Genomic DNA, 19,466 nt, shown 5'->3' with positions numbered 1-19,466 from the left:
AATTTTCTTTAGCAAACAAGCCGTTATATTCATTATGCACGTAGAACAGAGTACAAAGGACTCATTATCCTTTTCATTACCTTTATGAAGGCTGTTATGTGTTGGTCCTCCACTATTTTCAGTTTACTTTGAATTTCGGGTCACCACTATTTAATTATAAAAAATTAACGTTTAATTAATTAACATTAACATAATTATTTTGTGAAAGTAATATTTTAAAATATTAATATATCAGTTCACCATTAATATATATAGATAGTCTATGGCCATATTTTTTAAAACATATGTGTTATGGAATTTCTTTCGACGCTTCTTCTTCATAACGAAACACCTTCCGAGTGACGGTAGATTACTCAAAAAAAAAATATTCTTTTGGGTTTTGCTTTTTGATCAAGATATTTTTTTCATAAAGAATTGTTTTATGATGATTTAAATTTCTTGAAATCATATCTTCTCTAATTTCAATTCTTCAGATTTCATAATAACCACGGTGTCTCCTTTAATAACACAAACTTCTTCTTTTTGGCCATCTGCAACAAAAAGACTTTGTAATATACTTAACATTAAAATGTTTCAAACTAGGATAATTTTAAAAAGACGTCATTGGAAGAGTACCTTTAGTTACTTTTATCAATACATCTATTAATGCTAAATTTATTTTTTTTCGATTCGGAATATATTACATCAGTGATAGATCAAATATTAAATAAATATTTTTCCATCAACTAACCTTTCTCTTCTTCTCCATAGAAGTTCCAGTCCCGTACTGTGCCCTTGGCGAAGATAACAAATACTGTGTTTGTGATAATTTGTATCACAGCTATTACGAGGAACACGATTTGCCACCTGCTTTGGTTTCCCTGTAATGTAAAAAAATATATATTTGATTTTTTCTTTAAATAGGGAAATTAACACAAATTATACAGGCAAAACTCTAAATAGGTTGTGTCAAAATTGATTTAGGCTCATTTTAAAAACATAAATTATATAATCTTCCTTCGAAAGTTGATAAAACGTAAAAAAAAACGCTAAAATAAGAAAACAAAACAAAAATTACTAGAAAAAGCAGGATATTAAAGTAGAACATTATAAAATGACCTATCAGAGGTGCCTATGGTCAAAAGGGGTATTAGCGGCCTTTCGGCACCCGTATGTTCACACGATATGCCGCCGAGGGACTATTCTGGAGAGGCCCTATTTTGTAGTGCGTTACAATGTGCAATATTTGTCACAAAATACATAGATACCTACCACATCATTTCTAACAATGCTGGTGACGAGGAACGGCACAGACAGGCCGGACATGTTGCCCAACATGTTGCCCATCGCCATAATCGGACCCGCGAAGTTCGGTGCTAAGTCTATTTGGTTGATCTGGAACGAATTTTGTCTTTGTTTAATTTATTGATGACTAGCAGTACCCCCGCGGCTTCGCCCGCTTTTTGTTCAATCATAAAAAAACGCCTATAGCAGTATTGAATAGTGTAGTAGTATTTCCGAAGATTAGCCCTCACAAACAAACAAAGTTACAAACTTTATCTCTTTATAACATTAGTATAGAAGTATAGATTGATCGCATTTTCAATCGAACTATATTAGTCCGACTAATTTTTCTAATCTTTGCTATTAACAGAAGTGTAGAATAAGTTCGTAATAGTTTAAGGTCGTAATGGTGTAAGGTGCGTGCGGTGCGATGTTATTTAATGAGATGCGTTATTCGCCGTGGCGGGGAAGTCTACAGCACCGTAAACTGTACCGTACAAACGAATCACGGTGCGTCGTGGCATCGTAACGTTGTTATTTTTGTCATAAGGTAGTAAGTACAGATCATCGTAATCGACACCGATTGACTGCATGATAGTGTATTACTACTAAAATAAAATCTAAATCACCTTGCACCAACTTGAGAAAGAAAATATATATTTACGTAACTTACATGAAATCCAACATGTACACCAGAATGTGTCCCCAGAGATGCTATCAGCGTGATCACAGCGAGAGTCGTATCGGTTATATAACTGAACGCCAAGAAGATCAGCCCTGATACAACTAGACCTGGAATGGAAAACGCGACAAAATATTAAGAAACATACGAAATAAAAATCTTACGTACACATAACAATAATTATAATGAAATTCAACTTTAGTTCCTCTTTTGTGTTATAATGTACAATAGAATTTTTTACGTAAGAACCCAAATTTGATTGGTTTAAAAGTAGATTGCCTATGTCACGCCTGGTGACGCCTTTTATCATTTTGTGAGCGCCTTGTCAAAAGCAATTTACCGATTTTCAAAATAATTTCCATAACTTAAACTTTCAAAATAATTCAAATAACCATAGATAGCATTCTGAAAATACTTACTTATATTTCAACATATCGGTCACCACATCGGTCTCGCGCGCACATGGTCCCGGCGTCCATCCCCGGCCAGACAGATATCTAAATGATGAATTTAGATTTCTGTTTCTGGGTTTGGGTGTTTGTGTATTTGTCTCTGTGTGTGTCCATGGCACCCATGAGACAGGGAATCCTAGTGTGGCGCTGTGAGTGTAGAAAGCGTTTTTCTTTAAACTACTTACCAATAGTATTAGCAGTTCTCCTGATATTAACCACGGACATAAGGTTTTTGTTCGCCGCAAGGTCAGACAAGAAACCAAAGAGCAGGGCAGTTAAATACATTGCTATGTACGGTAGTGATGAGTACAGGCCGTTCTGAAAGAAATAGATGTATGTGATAAGCCTGCAGTGTTATATCTAGCTCTGCATAATTTGTGTATAAGATCATAAGCGTCATTTTAAGTATTACTCGAAGTAATCTTAGCAACAACTTAAACATTTCTAGAAATGATCGATGTCAAGTAGTTTACTTTTAATGGTGCTTGGAGATTTTTTGAAACACAAGCTTACCCTTTTAATATCCAGACCCAATACTTTATTCATATATAAAGGTATTTGGGTCAAAACCAGCAAGTAACCAATGTTGCTGCCGATCTGAGCCGTCACCAGCCCCCAAACTGCATGAGATGTCAGAATGTGTTTCCAGGGTGTCTTGCGTTTCTGTTGATCATTACAATAAGAAAATATAGAAATGAAGTTGTAAACCCTAATTACATTAAAATAAACAATTAAAGGTTAGCAATTGGAAGAAATATTTTTAATAATTCAAATAAATTGAAATGAACTAGCTATCAAAAAGTCCAAATAGAAATCAACAATGAAAAAGTAGATAAAACAAATGAAGAGAATGAGTTTCTCAATTTCACATATATACTTCGATCACTAATAAGAACCATAGATATTAGGTCCGAAACCAACAAGTAAATAATGTACAACGCACTTTGGGAACCAAATCAACGCTGCCATCTTTGGTGATAAAGGCAAATTCCTCGGCGCTGATGCTCGGATGCTCGTGAGGAGACGCTGCACCTAGCCAGCTCAGGAGACAGAAGCAGACCAGGCTCGCGATGCCCAAAGACCAGAAGGTAGCTGGCCATCTGAAGACAGGACTGCCCGCGAAGAGGCCAGCAAGTTGAAATGCTAATATAGTGCCAAACTGAGAACCTGTGAAAAAGACGTACATGGATGTGATGATGTAAGTGTGGTAAGTAAAGTGTAGATAAATATATATTATATATATTGGCGTGCTTTTAACACGTGTTTGGTATCCTATGAAGGAATATTTATGTACCTAAACCAATAAATAAAGTTGACTTAGACTTGTTAAGTCTAAGTCAACTTTATATTAGCAGCATTTTATTTACTTTAAGTATAATAATGCTTTAATTTACTTCTGTGTCTGTGTAAAAAAATCGCATACTGATCGTCTGAACCAATAAAAGTCCCATTAAAATAAGCAGATTGAATGATTACGTTATTCACGTTAAATATATTGAATTTATAAAACTTGAAAACAAAGACAAATATCACAAATGCTATTAAAGCACTATCTTCACTTTAAACATTTAGTATTAAAATACATTTTAGTTATCTATTTCTGAGTAGGAAGCCAATGGAATACGAAAGCCTGGTAGAACGCGAAAGTTTTGTTCAGCTTAAAGCTCAGTACAAGTTGCTCTGTGCTTTTGAGTTTAAGCTTCCTGGATGTAAGTATTGTCATAGAACAGAGTTAAGTTCAATTTAATTTACTAATTTAATGTTCTTACATAACAACCCCAATGTTCTTGAATATTCAACGAAACAAACCGATATTGCTATCAGATGCTAAACCGTATCGGATTGGAAACCAAATCCGGATCCGATGAAACAGAAGTGTAAGAACCAAACATGAGTTTTAAACTTATATTTTCATATTATATTTCTGAGATAAGAATTAATCAGTAAGCCTGTGGCGCGATATCTTGCAAATATGAATTCTTTGTAATTGTACCGCGGCGATGCTGCGATCCCTCACCTGTTTCGCCATTTTATAAAAAAATAGTAACAATATCTAACAATTTTGTATTGAACGTTTTATTAAACGCTCATCATCAAAAATGAAATTTAATTGGTAATTTGTTTAAATTGTCGAATATTGAGTAGTAGCCATGTTCTAGTTCACATGGCTGATTACTATGTGTAATATTTTTTATAGATGTATAAAATATGTGGCTAAAAGCATAGTTCAATAATATCGATTATCAAGTATCCGATATTAGAACTAAACCGGATAACGTGTAGAACTTCAAAAGTTACAAGGAGCACGTAACAATCGTAAGATTCGAAACTAACTATTGCTTAACTAATAAGGAACTATTCCAATGCCGTATTTAGTGATATTACCTATAGTGCTAGGTTAATTCTTCAAATAACAATTAGTGGCTTGGGAAAATCTTAATGTTTACTAGGTAATTACTAGAATTTGTCTGTGATTTCATAATAAAAAACAGACTAAAATACGATATTATTTTATCATAACATTGAAATTGTATTACCAGGTAGCGAGTATAATAAATAAAAACAAAAATGTGGATATTTTATACATATTTCAAGAAATTGAAAGGAAGCTACGGAAGGGAAGCTGACAATCCTCTGGGAGATGAAGATCGAAAGTCTGGGAAAGGCGATATTCTTTATTCTACTTATAAACAATGTAACGTCAATTTACACAACGATCTATTCCTTTTTCAATACTTTACATAACTTTTTGCAATTTTGTCTTCCTGGGGAATCCAAAAATTTAACACAAAGAAAAAAATATTGTATGATCTAAATAATTCAGATTTCATTGAAATTGATTCATTGGTAATAATTCAGTCAATATATTTATTTGTTTTTTTTATAGAACGCTAAGTATATTATGTAACGTATAATACGTATGCAACAGAATTTCTAAAGTTCTCTCTCTTTACACAAACAAACGTAAGTGTATCTAGGAAATCTTGGAGAAGCTACGAGCATCTACGGTATTTCTTTAAGATAGCCTTTTATGCTTTTATGCTACAAAGTTAAAAGTTTATAGAATAGCATGTACTTGCAAGTAGAGATTACTAGTTTCTTTGCTTTGTGTAAAAGCAAACATTGCCCTTTCACTGCACTTGTGAAGTCAGTTCTTTAAAATAATACAACTCAAACGTTAGCCTGAAGTCTGAGCAGTCTAAGGTAATAAAGATTTATGGCTACACTCAAGGATTAAGTTGTAAACTCTCAGATTTGGCTTTGCAACATCCTTTAAACCGCAGCAAGTCACAAGTCGCTGCTCGATTTCATATAAATTAAGATAACATTTGCATGAACTATGAAAGTTTGTCTAATTAAAAATTAATATTTTGCTATTCTCAACAGAATATGGTCAGTGTATTTCGTGTTTTTGTACTTTGTTTTTGTAAAAAGAGCGAATCATGCTATTGGTTGATTTTTAATTGATATTGGATTTCAACAATATCGATGAATAATTTTATATTGTTGATCTAAAATTTAACACAAGCCGCTACCCAGAGGACTGACGGTTCATATTATCACTTAATGCGACAGACAACGTTACCACTATAACATTTCATAGAATTTGCTTACCCGTATAAATATAACTGCTAAGTCTTCCTCGCTCGCAGAGTGGCGACCACCTGGCCAGCATGGTGTGGATGCTGGGGTAGAAAGCAGCTTGTGTCATGCCTTGGAGCAGTCTGCAGACACAGAAAGCTTGCCAGCCCCACTATGACAAAAGAAGAGATTAATGGGGAAAAAGGATGTCTCAAGTTAGAGATGCGCAAACTTAAATTTGGGATGAGTAGACTTAATAAAAATTGTCTGCTATTATGCCATGTCTAAGTATCCCTCTTAGAGTTAGTGAAATTATGAAGTGCACTATTCAGATGGCTCCTCAAATCAGAACAGTAATTTGAATCAGGAATAAATTAACATACCAGGTTAGTTTAGTTCAGCCCTAGGAGGTAACGTTGCATTTATTATTGACAATAAGGTCCTATTCTACGGTTTTATCGCTGGTTACAGATGTTCACAGGTTGATGTCAACTGTTTATGGGTTCTAAACACCGTGTATCTATAGTTCCACCGTGTATCAATAATTATATATCCTCATGACACATCAGTTACGTACCCATATTGGTAGCCAGGGTGATACAATCGAGAGCACTCCATTAGCGGCCAATGCGATCATGACCGGCACCTTCCCGCCCAGCCTCTGCGCCAGCAACCCCATCGGCATCATCATGCTGGTGTACCCCACGAAGAACGAGAACAAAATCATTTCTTGCGTCGACTTCTTCCATTCGTATGTCTGTTGAATTGATGTTATAAAAAGTAAGTAAATCGGTATTTCTATCTAAAACGTTTCTCCAGTAAAAGGAATCTACGAGTAATTTGAATTTTTATCATTATTGACTTAATTTATGATATTTAATCTTATTTACCATTTCTACGCAATATCGGTGACCGGCTCACTACGCAACTAGCACCTATTTTTCATTTTGTGACAGTTAAATATATACACAAGCGGTTGCGTATTTAAACCGAAACAACAGATAACTGTGTAGTTAGCCGCCCCCGCGGTTAACGGTCAGGTAAACGGATTATGTTACATGTCAATATTTAAATTAAATTTATATCATATTTTGTAATTGATAATATATTTAAGAAAAATACACCAACACGTTTTGTTTTCTCATACTCACGCGATATACATTCCATTTGCTTAAGTTGGCTGCAACTTCTTGACATTCCAGTTTAGTATGATTTAAGTTATTAGAAGAGAAGTCTTCGTTGAACAGTCTTACTGATTCGCTGGTGCTGTAGTTTTTCAGTGTGTGACATTGAATACTATGGTGACGTGGCATGTCGTCACCTGTCATGGACACCAAGGTGACGCTGAGCTGAGCGCGCATGGAGTATCCTATAGATAAGCTAACGAATAGCAGAAAAGCTTGTATGTGGCGAACTCCAATGCCCTTTGGGGATTCAACTTTTGGTCCGCCTGGTAAAAAAATGAGTCAATTAACAATGTACCATTAAATATACATACTCGTAATACACAAACACCTGGGTGTTTGGTCGGGAACGTCGAGCGCGAAATCAAACCTTTTATTCTGTTTGTCCACCGCCACCGTCACCGAGCCGATACCGATAATTAAGGACGGCGCCAAAGTAGCGTACATATATTTATTATAGTCGCTTCTCCACCGCACGTCCGTCACCTGAGCACCGTCATCCCGGCCGCCGATATTTCGAGTAGATCGGCGTGACCGCTAGATCGGCACCGAGATTTTGACGGACCGATGTGCCGGCAATATAAAACACATTAGAACTTGTCCATACACTGCCGTCACACGCGTGATAGCTGGAACAAAATAAACCGCCAATATCGGTCGTGGTGGACAAACTATCGCCATCAAGACATATTAAAATCGGCCCCAAAATTTTCTCGTTCTCGGTATCGGCTCGGTGACGGTACGGTGGACAAACGACCTTATTATATTTGTTCGGCTCGGTCCGTGTGTAACAAATTCGTATGGAATTTTTCGTCACACGCGAGTAAAAATGCATAAACAATTAAATTAATGAAAACTGCACAGATAACTAGTTGTTTGAAGCGCATATTTTAGATAATAATACCTATTTTTATTTAAAAACATACGAAAAACATTTTTGATACTTCATCGCTATATAACATATAACACTATAATAAATATTTAAGGTGGTAGAACCCTTTGTGGTTCGACTCCGGCGGCGCCACCGCCACACCTATTTCTACCTAATAACAGCAGTGTTAGGCGCTGCTGTGTTCCAGTTTGAAGGGTGTGGTAAGGGAACAGACTTTTCCGAGGCGTTCCAGCTTAGTCCTCAGGGGTAGCGGCGCAACTGTGGCCGTCCTCAGGTAGGAATATCTAATGTCGTGATCCCCCCGAGGTGGAGTTATTTTCCTTTGGACCATATTGTGAAACTCGTCATGATAGTTAATGATCACAGATTCCCTAGTTTCCTATTGAGTTTATAATGTAAATAAAAAATACACGTAATACGTATTTTATGCGTAGAGAATGAAATATGCCAAATATGTATATGCCAAAAATATAGTGTGTACCTAATAGCGTATATTTGCATAATGTGTAGATCTACAGTGAGAAATAATCAAATATTGTAGTTTATCGCAATTCCTTGACATACAATTTATTCACATGCGATGGCAGTTCTGACGCAAGTAATAAATTAATGATAAGATACCTCACAAAATAATAGCGAGTGCATTGTTTCAGACAAAGGTGAGGCACCAAACGAAAGATCTTTTTTAGGTATTGTTGCGTAAGGTGTACAGTATGCTGTAGATAGACACACGAGCTTAACATAAAGAATGACTAATTTGTGATAATACTCATGTAAGTAACATTTGGCACAATATATTTCAAAATACTACGAGTATGTCATAATTGTGGCCAAACAGGCTGGCCAAAACAAAACAAAATTATTTGGATTTTTGTATTGGGTCCGAATGCTTATCTTTGTTGAGCAAAAGCTAAAAATAAAAAGTAAAACCGTACTATCGTGTTTCTAAACTTTTAAGTTTACTTTCGAAGTTTGATGAAATGCCTTACCAATTCATCACTTAATACTTATATTGGAACTCAATAACTAATATAAAGAAGAAATACAATTAGGTGATCATTTACATAAAAAGCTACAATTGAAAATAATGAAATTCTCACAAAATAAATTGTATCGGCACTAGTTTGTTAATGACATGGCTGTGGTTATTACTGCCATGAGATAGGTATCTACGTTGGGTTTTTTGTTTGAGAAGTGTTATTGAAAACAGACTGACGAAAGCTTAGATGAATATCTATACCCGAAGTTACAACTTGAACGTTACTACATCTTCTGGTCTCTTCTTCTTTTTCTTAAAATTATCTTTTCTCTCTGTCTATTCTAGTACTTCTTTGAATTCTAAATAGTAGTTTTCTTTAGTATTAACGATATTAGATAACGGATGAAAGTAAACTCACCCCCATTTAATTCAGTTTTCGGTACACTCTCATATACAACCTTCTCTGTTGCCATGATTGCTACAATTAACTAAACTAACTGTACAAATTACGACTACTTTGATAGATATGGTAGCGCACCGCATTATTGACTTAGTATTATGCTGTATCACCTTAGGCTCTAGTCCTATTTTGTAGTTCTCACTCCATGTTTGTCTGTATGATTTTAATTTTACTATCTTAGTTATCATTGGTTTATAAATATTTGTTATTATTGATTGATTTTCCTGTTATTTATTTTTATGCAATATTATTATGATTTCCTTCCTTTTTCCTGTTTCTATCTATAAACAAATTTATACGATATACGAGATGGTTATAGATCTATATTATGTTCGAGCAATCAAAGATTAAGTGTGACTCTTATTATTTTGTGGTAATACAATATTTTTTTTCGTTTTTGTATGCTTACAGTATACAAAAACGAAAAAACAACAACAAAAGACATTTCCATCTGTCGGCACTTTTTTTTCTTTATTTGTCTTTTTCCAATGCGTTTTTTTCTTCAAAAACTTCTTTTCTGCTTTTCTCTTTCATAAAACTTTAAAATCAGACGAAATAGTATATCTGCTCGCAAGTACTTGTTATCACATAATAAATGTTTACCAACGGAATGTTATTCTAATGGAAAGGTACTGGACGTTTTATATCTTTTAGTAACCGAAATATAACTTTCAGATTCAATAAAATCTCATTTATAGTGTAACTTAGTAAGATTTGGAATGTTATGTCTTAATCTGTGGCTTAGTTTTTTGGCCATGAAATATTAATACGCTTTTAAATAAAAAATATTGTTTGAGAGAAATCTGAAATTGTTTTATTTTTTTGGTTTTGTGCTTTTTTAATCTATAACCGTCAAATATTGCACAATAAAATGTAATCACTAACATGAATCGTAACCTAATAAATATTGTAATATATCCTCAGTTGCTACGGACTTAAACCGAAACTCATAAAAACTGAATAGCTCTCAAAACAATACTTTCAAGCATCAACATACATCCATGTAATAATAATTTCCAGATTCTGGTGGAAAAGAAATACACGTAATGAGTTTTGTCAGCGTACGTTGATTTCTTGTAAAGCAAAGCGCACATTGCGCTGAAAGCTCTACATATCATACCATTAAAGTATCTGTTTGTGAAGCCGTTGTAGGGTTTGCCTTTTATCATGCTTTGTTACAAATACGCTGACAAAAGTTCAACTGTCAAGTACATGAGCGGCGATATCCCGCAATTCGTCAAAAGATGGAGCCACATGTTTCTGAATTACGTTACCATGGAACAGAAAAAACAAGTCTCTTCTATGTACATTACATATACATAACATACACAAGCTCCGAACGGAGACTGATCACCTAGCCAACAGGTCTCTCCACACAAACATATGTATTTATTTCCCCCCGTGATTAAGGAAACTGAAAAACATGTTAAAGAACCACTGTCGATTCAAAAAGCGCTTAGTGTACGCGTTCCCTATATGTTTTATTGCGCCTACTCCGAGGATACACGATCCTGTAATAACACATTCCTCCATCATCTGCTGAAAGTATGATGAGTGTTCCAAAATTTCATACCCGGCTCGTATTTACTTGTTTAATTTAAAGCAAAGGATTTTCTCGGAATTTTTCCCCTTAACTTTTCAGGCGAAGATATTAGATTTAGCTTCAATAAAATATACATCATATACGTGTAAGACGTATTCATATTGCGGGATTTACTTGCAAGTAAAAAAAGATTAGTCTGTGATTCTCCGAGGTGCATGCTTATGCATGCTTCAAGTGACACTTATATAAGGAAAAGCAAGGTTTAAGGGGCCATTGTATTTGTTATAGTAAATACATTTGAAATTTAAGCATGTTATTTATAATAAATCATTTATTATAAATTTGATATCTAAATCGCAGTCTCCCTGTCTATCTTTGTCGTCATTAATTTCGTTTCGCCGTCGTAATCAAATCGGTCTTCTAACTCCATTTGAATGAAGTCTGTAACAAATTGTAAAAAAATATTTAAAATTCATTGTTAATTAAAAAATAAAAGGACATTTTAACCCATCTATTTATTGACCGTTGAACGTAAGCGTTTCTTACGCCCGTTATTCATAATCAATCTATCCAACGTTTTGCTTACCAAAGATCGACATTTGAAATATTTCTTCACATCTCACATCTTCTTTACTAGACGTTATTAAATTTCGATCTTTGGTAGGAAAAGTAGGATACATTAATTATGAGAGGGGTAAGATGGGGAAAAGTTATTGATAATATAATTCCTACCGTTATTATATCCAAATTTGTTTCTCGGTGTACCGTCCCACGCCTGCCTGTCGCTGTTTCCAAAAATAATGTAGATAATGTTGCAAAGGAGGTAAAATCCACCCAAAATGTAAAAGATAATTTTCCAGCGACTGGGATCAGCCTGAAATTAAATCATAAAATTCCATTTAAAGGCTGTTAGGCCTTCATACCAATGTTATGCGCTACTGTCTAAAACTTCCAACTAAAGTATTCCCGGAGCGCTATGACATGGGGTTCTTTAAGGTACTAAATCCTTCTCATTCTGAGAGGAGACCTGTGCCCAGCAGTGGGACAATAATGGGTTGATGACGACGATGACGAATTGATGACGAAGGTACTTAAATAGCTCTCCTCCAAAAATGGCGATGAACAGGCCAAAACAAAACAAAATTATTTGGATTTTTGTAGTAGCTGTAGCTTCTCTGATCTTGCAAATATACATGGATGACGGTAGCTTTCTATTAGGTAGTCCGTGTAGGTAAGCTTGATTATTTTTAAAAAGTTTGAAGTTTAATTTCGGGCACATATTAATTACATAAGGCGTTCCCATTTAGTTCTTAGTTCTTAGTACATTTGTGGATGACCTCGTCAATATAACTTCCATCTATGTGCATCTTCTAACCATTAAAAGTCAATTCAAAAATATTATATTTACCGCATCTCCGATTATGATACCACAAATAATGGGGACTGTTGCTCCAACAAAACTTGCAACGCAACTAGTCATCATCAACAGCGACCCTGAGTAGTTTTGTGTCATCTCTCGAATATTCTCCTAAATATAAAAAATACGATTTATCAACATTTTACGATTACAATTAATAAAAAAAAACTTTGGGGAATCTTGTCAACCTTTGTCTAAATTTTACGATTTAAGTTGATGTAAAAAAAATTTGGAGAACGACGACTGATTAGTAGGAAATGTGATTTCTGTTCTAAGTGTTTTTGCGTTTGTTGTGTGCATCAATGGCATACCCAAACAGTGATTTTTTTAGGGGTTATGAATATATAAAGCGACAGCGGCGAAATTATACAAAAGTGAAATCAACTGATTATCTTAAACTGTGTATGAAAATTTATAAGGTATACACGTATTCATACTTACAAGAAATCCCGAAAATTGTATTCCCAGCACCCCAAGTGAGCCTATCAGTACGAGAACGGTCAAGTGATTCCAATTCCACACTAAATTGGGTAGAACCGTTAATCCTATTGCCGCTGTTAAAGCACCTGGAATTAATTAATTATCCGTGTTGTTTTATTAGGCACCTACACATTCAAATTAATTACCCAAAGCTCAAGAATTGTCTAGAATCTAGATTCAAGGAAAACGAATTATTCGTCCTATGACAGGCAATTATTAATGTGTATTAATATGGGTGGGTGGCACCATGTAACTTTAAAGTTAACAAAAGCTTAATCAGCTGTCAAATTACCGTAGGTAAAGTAATTCAAGAGGTTCACGATTGAAGTGCATCATAACTAACATTAACTGCTCAATTTCGGTCCACTAAAGTTATTGTTTCTGTAAAGTTCCATAACGACCATGCTTCGACTGAAAGTATTAGTAACAGTAATAAAGTAACATTTGAATAATAATATTGCCACCACAAAAAAAAAAATAACCCTATGAAAATTTTGGCAAGAATACCGTCTTACATGGGCTATTCTGTTAACTTTAAAGTTGACTGTAAATAACATTGGTGCAACACAACAATTACAGTTACATTCTATCGTTATCGTCAAAGTTACTGTTAAATTTAAACAATTTTAACTGGGTCTGCGATGCAACCAACCCTTAGTGTTATCGTATTTAATTATATAAAGTTGTTACCTAATGTATTGATAACTTTTCTATAATATCTCAAATCAAAAATGAATTCCACGAAGCCAATTTTACAAATCCAGTCAATAGCAGGTGCGGTCGCAAAGTACACCAGCCACATCGCTATGAACGGGAACATACATTGCCACGTGCTCTGAAACATACGTTATTTTGAAGGTGATCAGTACGGTTCTATTGGGGAGGAACCACTACCACACCAATTGCAGTTCTTATGTTTTGGTGACAAGTTATAGATGACGACTGACTAACTAAATGAGGCAAACATCTTAGTTTTTAGGAGTAGTAACCCACCTGAAATCAGGTACAGTGCCTGTTTCATATGGAGTCTGCTACAAATATCTATGAGCAGCAGTGACTCCTTCCCATCAGGTGAAGATCATGCTTGATTGCTATTTCAATCTTAAATATATATCAATTCGCTGTCGGTAATATTCACTTACGATAGCATTAACATCACCCGATACTTCTATGATTTTGTTTTGAATGTTGTGGTACGGCAAATTCAATATTCCCAGGTGATTCATTTTATTACTAGGTAAACATAATTGTAATCAATGTTTACACTAACCTTAAATTAATATGTTATTATCAGTTAATCGAGCTTACCTCTTTTAAAGTAAGTCCTTTCGTGATTAAATACTCAGGTGCTTCTACCAAATAGAACACAAATAACGCGTTGCTCGCTGCGTGTGCGCACGCTACTCCCCAAAACTGTGGAGATTTGATGATCCGTCGCCACGGTTTTCGTAAACATTTCTAAAATCATTAGAAATAATAATAACAATAAATATTATATGTAACAATTTTCTTTCATTGCTTTAAGAATTATGATTCTTTCAACGAAATAAAACTTATTAATTTAATATATTCCATTTTTTTATGTATATGAAATGTATTAAATTAAATTTAAATTAATTTCATAATGACAAACATAACTTTTTTTTGTGTGTATTTTTTTAGAATTGCCTAAAAAGTAATTCCTGTATATTTTATTCTTACAATTTATAGTCCGACAAACTTTTCTGGGCGTGTGGCGGTTTTTGAAAATGAATATGTTATATTTTCTATTGATACTTAAGACTTGTTAACTCCATGGGAGATTTTTCAGTTTCCCCACTTAAAGATTTTTTAATGTTTTCGTTACAATATGCTAAAAAAAATCATATACCTTCCGACAGCTAGACAAAGCTTCGTTGATAAACTCTTTCTCCTTATCTCCAACAGCATGATGCTGATCAGGAGAGCTTGCTGTGAGGAGCGCCCACACTATCGCAAATGATAGCGTCATCATTGCTTGGGAGTAGAAGATCAGCTCCCAACCGAGTTTCGCCTCTGAGATCATGCCCGATATCGGCAAAGCGATTATCGTGCCTAGAAACATGCCTGAAAAATTTATAAAACTGTTGAAGTACTTTTTTAAATATACCCTCAAAATATTTTTGCTAAAATATAATCTTTGATATTTAAGTGACCACTGAATTAAATTATAAGTTAACAGAAATCACTTCCGAGTTTAAATGAAATAATTGAAATGTGCGTATAATAATTTCATAATAAGTGGCTACGTTTATCATGCTTATTTGCACAGATCGTTACTCAACAACTTTTTCACATAATATAGCCGCTTTAAATCTGGAATCGTCGACTTCCACTAAGAACAAATCAAATCTATCAATATACAAAAATGTAAAGTAAGTAGAGATGTTATATGTTCATTGTTCTATGTTTATACCTCCATGAACAAAATAGCTAAGAATGTTCCTCTCGATAGGCGGTAACCATTTCGCTAGGAGCATCTGGTTGACGGGAGTCACGCACGCTTGAGTCATCCCCATCAGGAACTGGGCATTAAAAACAGCAAACCAACCACCCTGGAAGTTTGAAAACATGTAGCTTACTTATATTGTAGAAATATTGTTCCTCGTACATTTTAATTTGAGCCGTTATAAACTATTTTCAATAATTACTATAGGTTTAAATTGAAAGACCATTTTGCAACTTACAAAGAAAGACAAATATTTTTTTCTAATTCATTTTTTTACGTTGGGTTTAAGCAAGATTACCTTGTAATGTTTACAATAGCAATTCGATACATATGAATAGGAGATTCTTTCATGAAACTTGAGTATAAAAAACGTTTTAATTTATGGTAAGAATTGAGATCGGCTCACTCGCTAGAGCACAATATTCAAGCAACAATAAACTTTTCGTATGATACGCCAACATTTAAATTCTACTCTGCACCACCACCACACTTATTTCTACAAAATAACAGCAGAGTTAAACGCTGCTGTATTAGGTTAAATCTGTGGGGCGTGCTTGAAGCGAAATATTTTACGACGTGTCTTAACTTAGTACGTACGTGGGCAGTTCTATAAAAGAATTGAAAATATATATTCTATAAACAAAATGCTTACTTTGTTAACCAGAGTAGGCATGGTAGCACATAGTCCTCCATTGATCAAAAGCACTGCAGTCAGTATCGACTTGTCTCCTAGCTTCTTCAAATACACCTCTGCTGGGACCAAAACTAGAGCATATCCAAAAAGAAATGCCGATAGAATTGAACCACGAACCTTGCCATTCCAGTCGTGAATCTAGAAGAAAGATTATATAAAGAGTAAATTTATAAGCCAAATATTTTTTTTAGTAAACTACATTAATACTCTAAGGATAATGTATGAATGTATATAATTTGTGAACGGCCTAACAGTCTTACTGATTATATCTTACTTGTTCTTGTTGAAATTTTGTGTTGCAAGTACATTTAAAACATATTTGATAGGGCTTACTTACTGGGGAAAATCTTAAGTCATTGCAGAATAAAATTTTAGAATCTTACGGTTTAGCCGCAACATATGAATTACAAATGTGTAATAAAATACACAAAAGCATAGAAGCTTGCAAACAAATGATGAAAAATATTAAGAAATATTGTTTCAAATATACTTTAGATTGTTTTAATTCTCTACGTACCTCGAATATTTTATTACATGTTCGAATAAAAACTTATTTTTTCGATTAAACTGAAACGAGTTATACATGAAATCAACTAAGTATTTCTATTGTATTCATTTCAAGACTCGCCAAGGTCAGCGAGATGCTATCATCTTGTTTGTAAGTAAATAAATTTAAGTAAATAATTTACTCAATACCAATCAATCTGAAGTGTTTGTTCGTTTAAGTATATTTTCTACTTTTTTTGCCGAAGAATAAATTGATAGCTTCTCAATTTATGTGTTTGTAAAGCTGTATTTAATGAAAATTAATGTTAATAAAATCAAATAGTATTCGAAACATTTTAAATGTTTCATTAATATTAAATAAAAAATATATTAATATTTTATATTATGAAAATAACGAATTTAACAATGTGTACAACAGAACAATTGAAGTAGATGGAATCAAAAAACATACTGAAATCTTTGTTCATATGATACTGATATTTTATCCTCATATCAATTATCTGATACTCATTGAAGATTTACCTGTATATAAGTATCGTTTTGACGTGAAGTGTCGGCCATGGCGAGAATTGCGACAGCACTGCTGCCCCTCATTGCCCCCATCACGGCTGTGCACACCAACATGTACACGATTTGCAGATGGCGTACGCCAATTTTGAATTCTGTAAATATGTTAAATAATATAATTAAATAGCACAGTTAAATATCTCTTGCTTGACTGAAACTTGATCTCCATCCTAAAAGGTATGTTTTTTTTTATTATTTATTTTCTCTCATAAGGTACATTCACACATACATTATTAGTCTGCCAAACTGTGTAACAGTTTGTCGGCAGTGTTCCCGTGGATCGGGATAGTTGTACACCGTAAAAGATACAATATACATATATATATACCACAAACCACTACTTGTTAACGCATTAAAAATGATATAATACATGAAACATGCACAATTGCACATGCATATCATAGACCAGAAAAGATACTTCGCCGCCTTGAAATTGAATGAAGCCATGTGAAGTCTCATAAACTATAATGATGCGAAGAACTATTTCTTAAATCTTTAAAGTTATACAATGATGCCAGTTTATGAGATATTTTAATGTTTTATTACTTTTGTAAATGAAATTACTATAAAAACGAATATCGGATATCTATAATGTAATGGTACTAAATATAGGTGATGATGGTAATGTTATTAAAGTAAGTAGGCGCACTAAAGATATTAATGTATTTTAAAACATTTAACTAGTTTAATAAGCCCATTGAGAATTAACATCGAATTAAATATAAACTTGAGCTTTTGACAAAACTTTTCTCAAAGGTGTTCGCCGGAAACACTAATGTAACAAAGTTTATAGCATTTCAAATTGAATTTAAATCTTCAGATCTTACTTGAGTTGGTGATGACCCCATCGTGTCCGTCTTCAAATTTGTGCTTCAGAAATTCAACGTCCATTGTTCCAATTCCGTTGACAACATTTTCTTCAAGACCAATTTGTTCCGTATTCAGTAACTTTTGTTACACGTATTCGTCTTTCTCTTACAAATGTACGAAAACAATATCCAGACCAAACATCTCAGCAATATTATCATTGTTATCAACTAGACGTGTAACATTTTACAAATACGAAACTTTATCCTTGTTTAAATAATATGATACTAATGTCTTGTGAGTAAACTTTGCGCTTCGCCGTTGAATCACTTGTCAAAATGCTTTATCATACATATTTAAAATTAAATCTTATACCGTTGTGTTAGAGTTTGTGAATTCCACATTCCTACATTTCAATGTTATTTCTAATTACTTTCTAATCTCGATTTACGCATGTAATATTTACGTCAGTGATTTCAGAGACGTTATTATAGTTCCCTACAATGAGGAATTCATCTAGAAATATATTATCTAGGGAGATAGAACGTTTATAGTAATTTTGGCTGTTATAAATTGAAGTGGTATTTCATCGCCTACGAAAGCAATGAATAAATAGAGTTCTCGCGGGTGCAAAATTATTCATAAATATTTATAAAATATTTTTAATTAAACGAAAATGAATTCTTTATGGAAATATTTTATATCTCTGCTCAGTATTAAGGTGCTTGCTCCTAGCCGATAGGGTCACACATTGTTTCTACACTTTACTACTACAATTGACTATTATTAAGTTGAGACAGTGATAGCCTAGTGGTTGCAACTCGGCTTCACAATGGGAGACCGGGGTTCGAATCCCAGATGTTGACCTTGAATGTTTAAAAGTTACGTGCATATAATGATTAACTAATTTATCTTCACTTGCTATAATGGTGAAGGAAACAACCGTGAAAACAACCATATAGGCCATAGGATTCTTAAAGTATAATATCAAAAGATTTTTTTTATAACCTTGTATAAGAGTGTGAAGTCTACCAATTCGTACTTGGCCCTCGTACTCTGAGCCGTCTCGTCCTCAGCAATAGCTTAGTAATGGGTTAGTAACGACTATTATTAGGTAACTACACGGTGTATGAACTGCTGAGAACATTCTTAAAATATATTCTCTTATTAAGTTAATAGTTTTACTGTTTTTTAACCTGACTTTCTACACGTACAAGATAAGGATTTTTATGTATGAGTTCAGATAAACATAAAGATGTGACATCAATGCTTCTTTGCCAAGCTTCAGCTTTCAGTTTTTGTTAAGATTATTAAACATTTTTATCAACAAATGTTTATGATTCTAATAACATAATTAGCAATATTGTGGTGCTATCATAAAGGTGACTCACATACCTTCACTCACCACGGTCTTACGTCCAATAATAAGTAAATAGTAAATACTAGTTTGGCGCAAAATATGTTTTACATCTTAGAAACTTTACTTTATT

At 33.9% G+C, this 19,466-nt stretch overlaps 2 protein-coding genes across 2 annotated transcripts; both read right to left on the bottom strand.

Annotated features, from left to right (window-relative positions):
* Positions 1-405: 405 nt before the first annotated feature.
* Positions 406-9,500, bottom strand: Pi-t1 (inorganic phosphate transporter 1). Its single transcript, XM_073092749.1, has 11 exons — positions 9,453-9,500; positions 7,131-7,429; positions 6,557-6,736; positions 6,013-6,151; positions 3,341-3,564; positions 2,911-3,060; positions 2,583-2,715; positions 1,937-2,055; positions 1,252-1,374; positions 731-860; positions 406-530 (listed from the first exon to the last, which is right to left on the bottom strand). The coding sequence occupies exons 2-11, from the start codon at positions 7,338-7,340 to the stop codon at positions 445-447; spliced, it is 1,494 nt and encodes a 497-aa protein (XP_072948850.1). The 5' UTR covers positions 7,341-7,429; positions 9,453-9,500; the 3' UTR covers positions 406-444.
* Positions 9,501-11,350: 1,850 nt separating this feature from the next.
* LOC140757213 (putative inorganic phosphate cotransporter) lies at positions 11,351-18,196 on the bottom strand. Its single transcript, XM_073092748.1, has 11 exons — positions 17,997-18,196; positions 17,125-17,264; positions 16,054-16,233; positions 15,369-15,507; positions 14,805-15,019; positions 14,243-14,392; positions 13,625-13,769; positions 12,896-13,020; positions 12,446-12,565; positions 11,770-11,911; positions 11,351-11,478 (listed from the first exon to the last, which is right to left on the bottom strand). Exons 1-11 carry the CDS (start codon positions 18,058-18,060, stop codon positions 11,387-11,389), a joined length of 1,512 nt encoding a protein of 503 aa, XP_072948849.1. The 5' UTR covers positions 18,061-18,196; the 3' UTR covers positions 11,351-11,386.
* Positions 18,197-19,466: the final 1,270 nt, after the last annotated feature.

Source organism: Epargyreus clarus, unplaced genomic scaffold (genome assembly GCF_041222505.1).
Source record: "Epargyreus clarus isolate Ecla_fem2 unplaced genomic scaffold, WU_Ecla_fem_2.2 ptg000004l, whole genome shotgun sequence".
NCBI classification, from domain to species: Eukaryota; Metazoa; Arthropoda; class Insecta; order Lepidoptera; family Hesperiidae; genus Epargyreus; species Epargyreus clarus.
This window is presented reverse-complemented; position numbering and strand designations above follow the sequence as displayed.

Coding starts and splice junctions, on each gene's coding strand:
- Pi-t1 (XM_073092749.1), bottom strand. CDS start 7,340: ATGCGCGCTCAGCTCAGCGTCACCTTGGTGTCCATGACAGGTGACGAC. Junction 3,565..6,012: donor TAGCAGTTATATTTATACGG/GTAAGCAAATTC, acceptor TCTTTTTCACAG/GTTCTCAGTTTGGCACTATA. Junction 2,716..2,910: donor TGGGTCTGGATATTAAAAGG/GTAAGCTTGTGT, acceptor TATTTCTTTCAG/AACGGCCTGTACTCATCACT.
- LOC140757213 (XM_073092748.1), bottom strand. CDS start 18,060: ATGGACGTTGAATTTCTGAAGCACAAATTTGAAGACGGACACGATGGG. Junction 16,234..17,124: donor AAAACGATACTTATATACAG/GTAAATCTTCAA, acceptor TCTTTCTTCTAG/ATTCACGACTGGAATGGCAA. Junction 15,020..15,368: donor TAGCTATTTTGTTCATGGAG/GTATAAACATAG, acceptor TAAATTTTTCAG/GCATGTTTCTAGGCACGATA.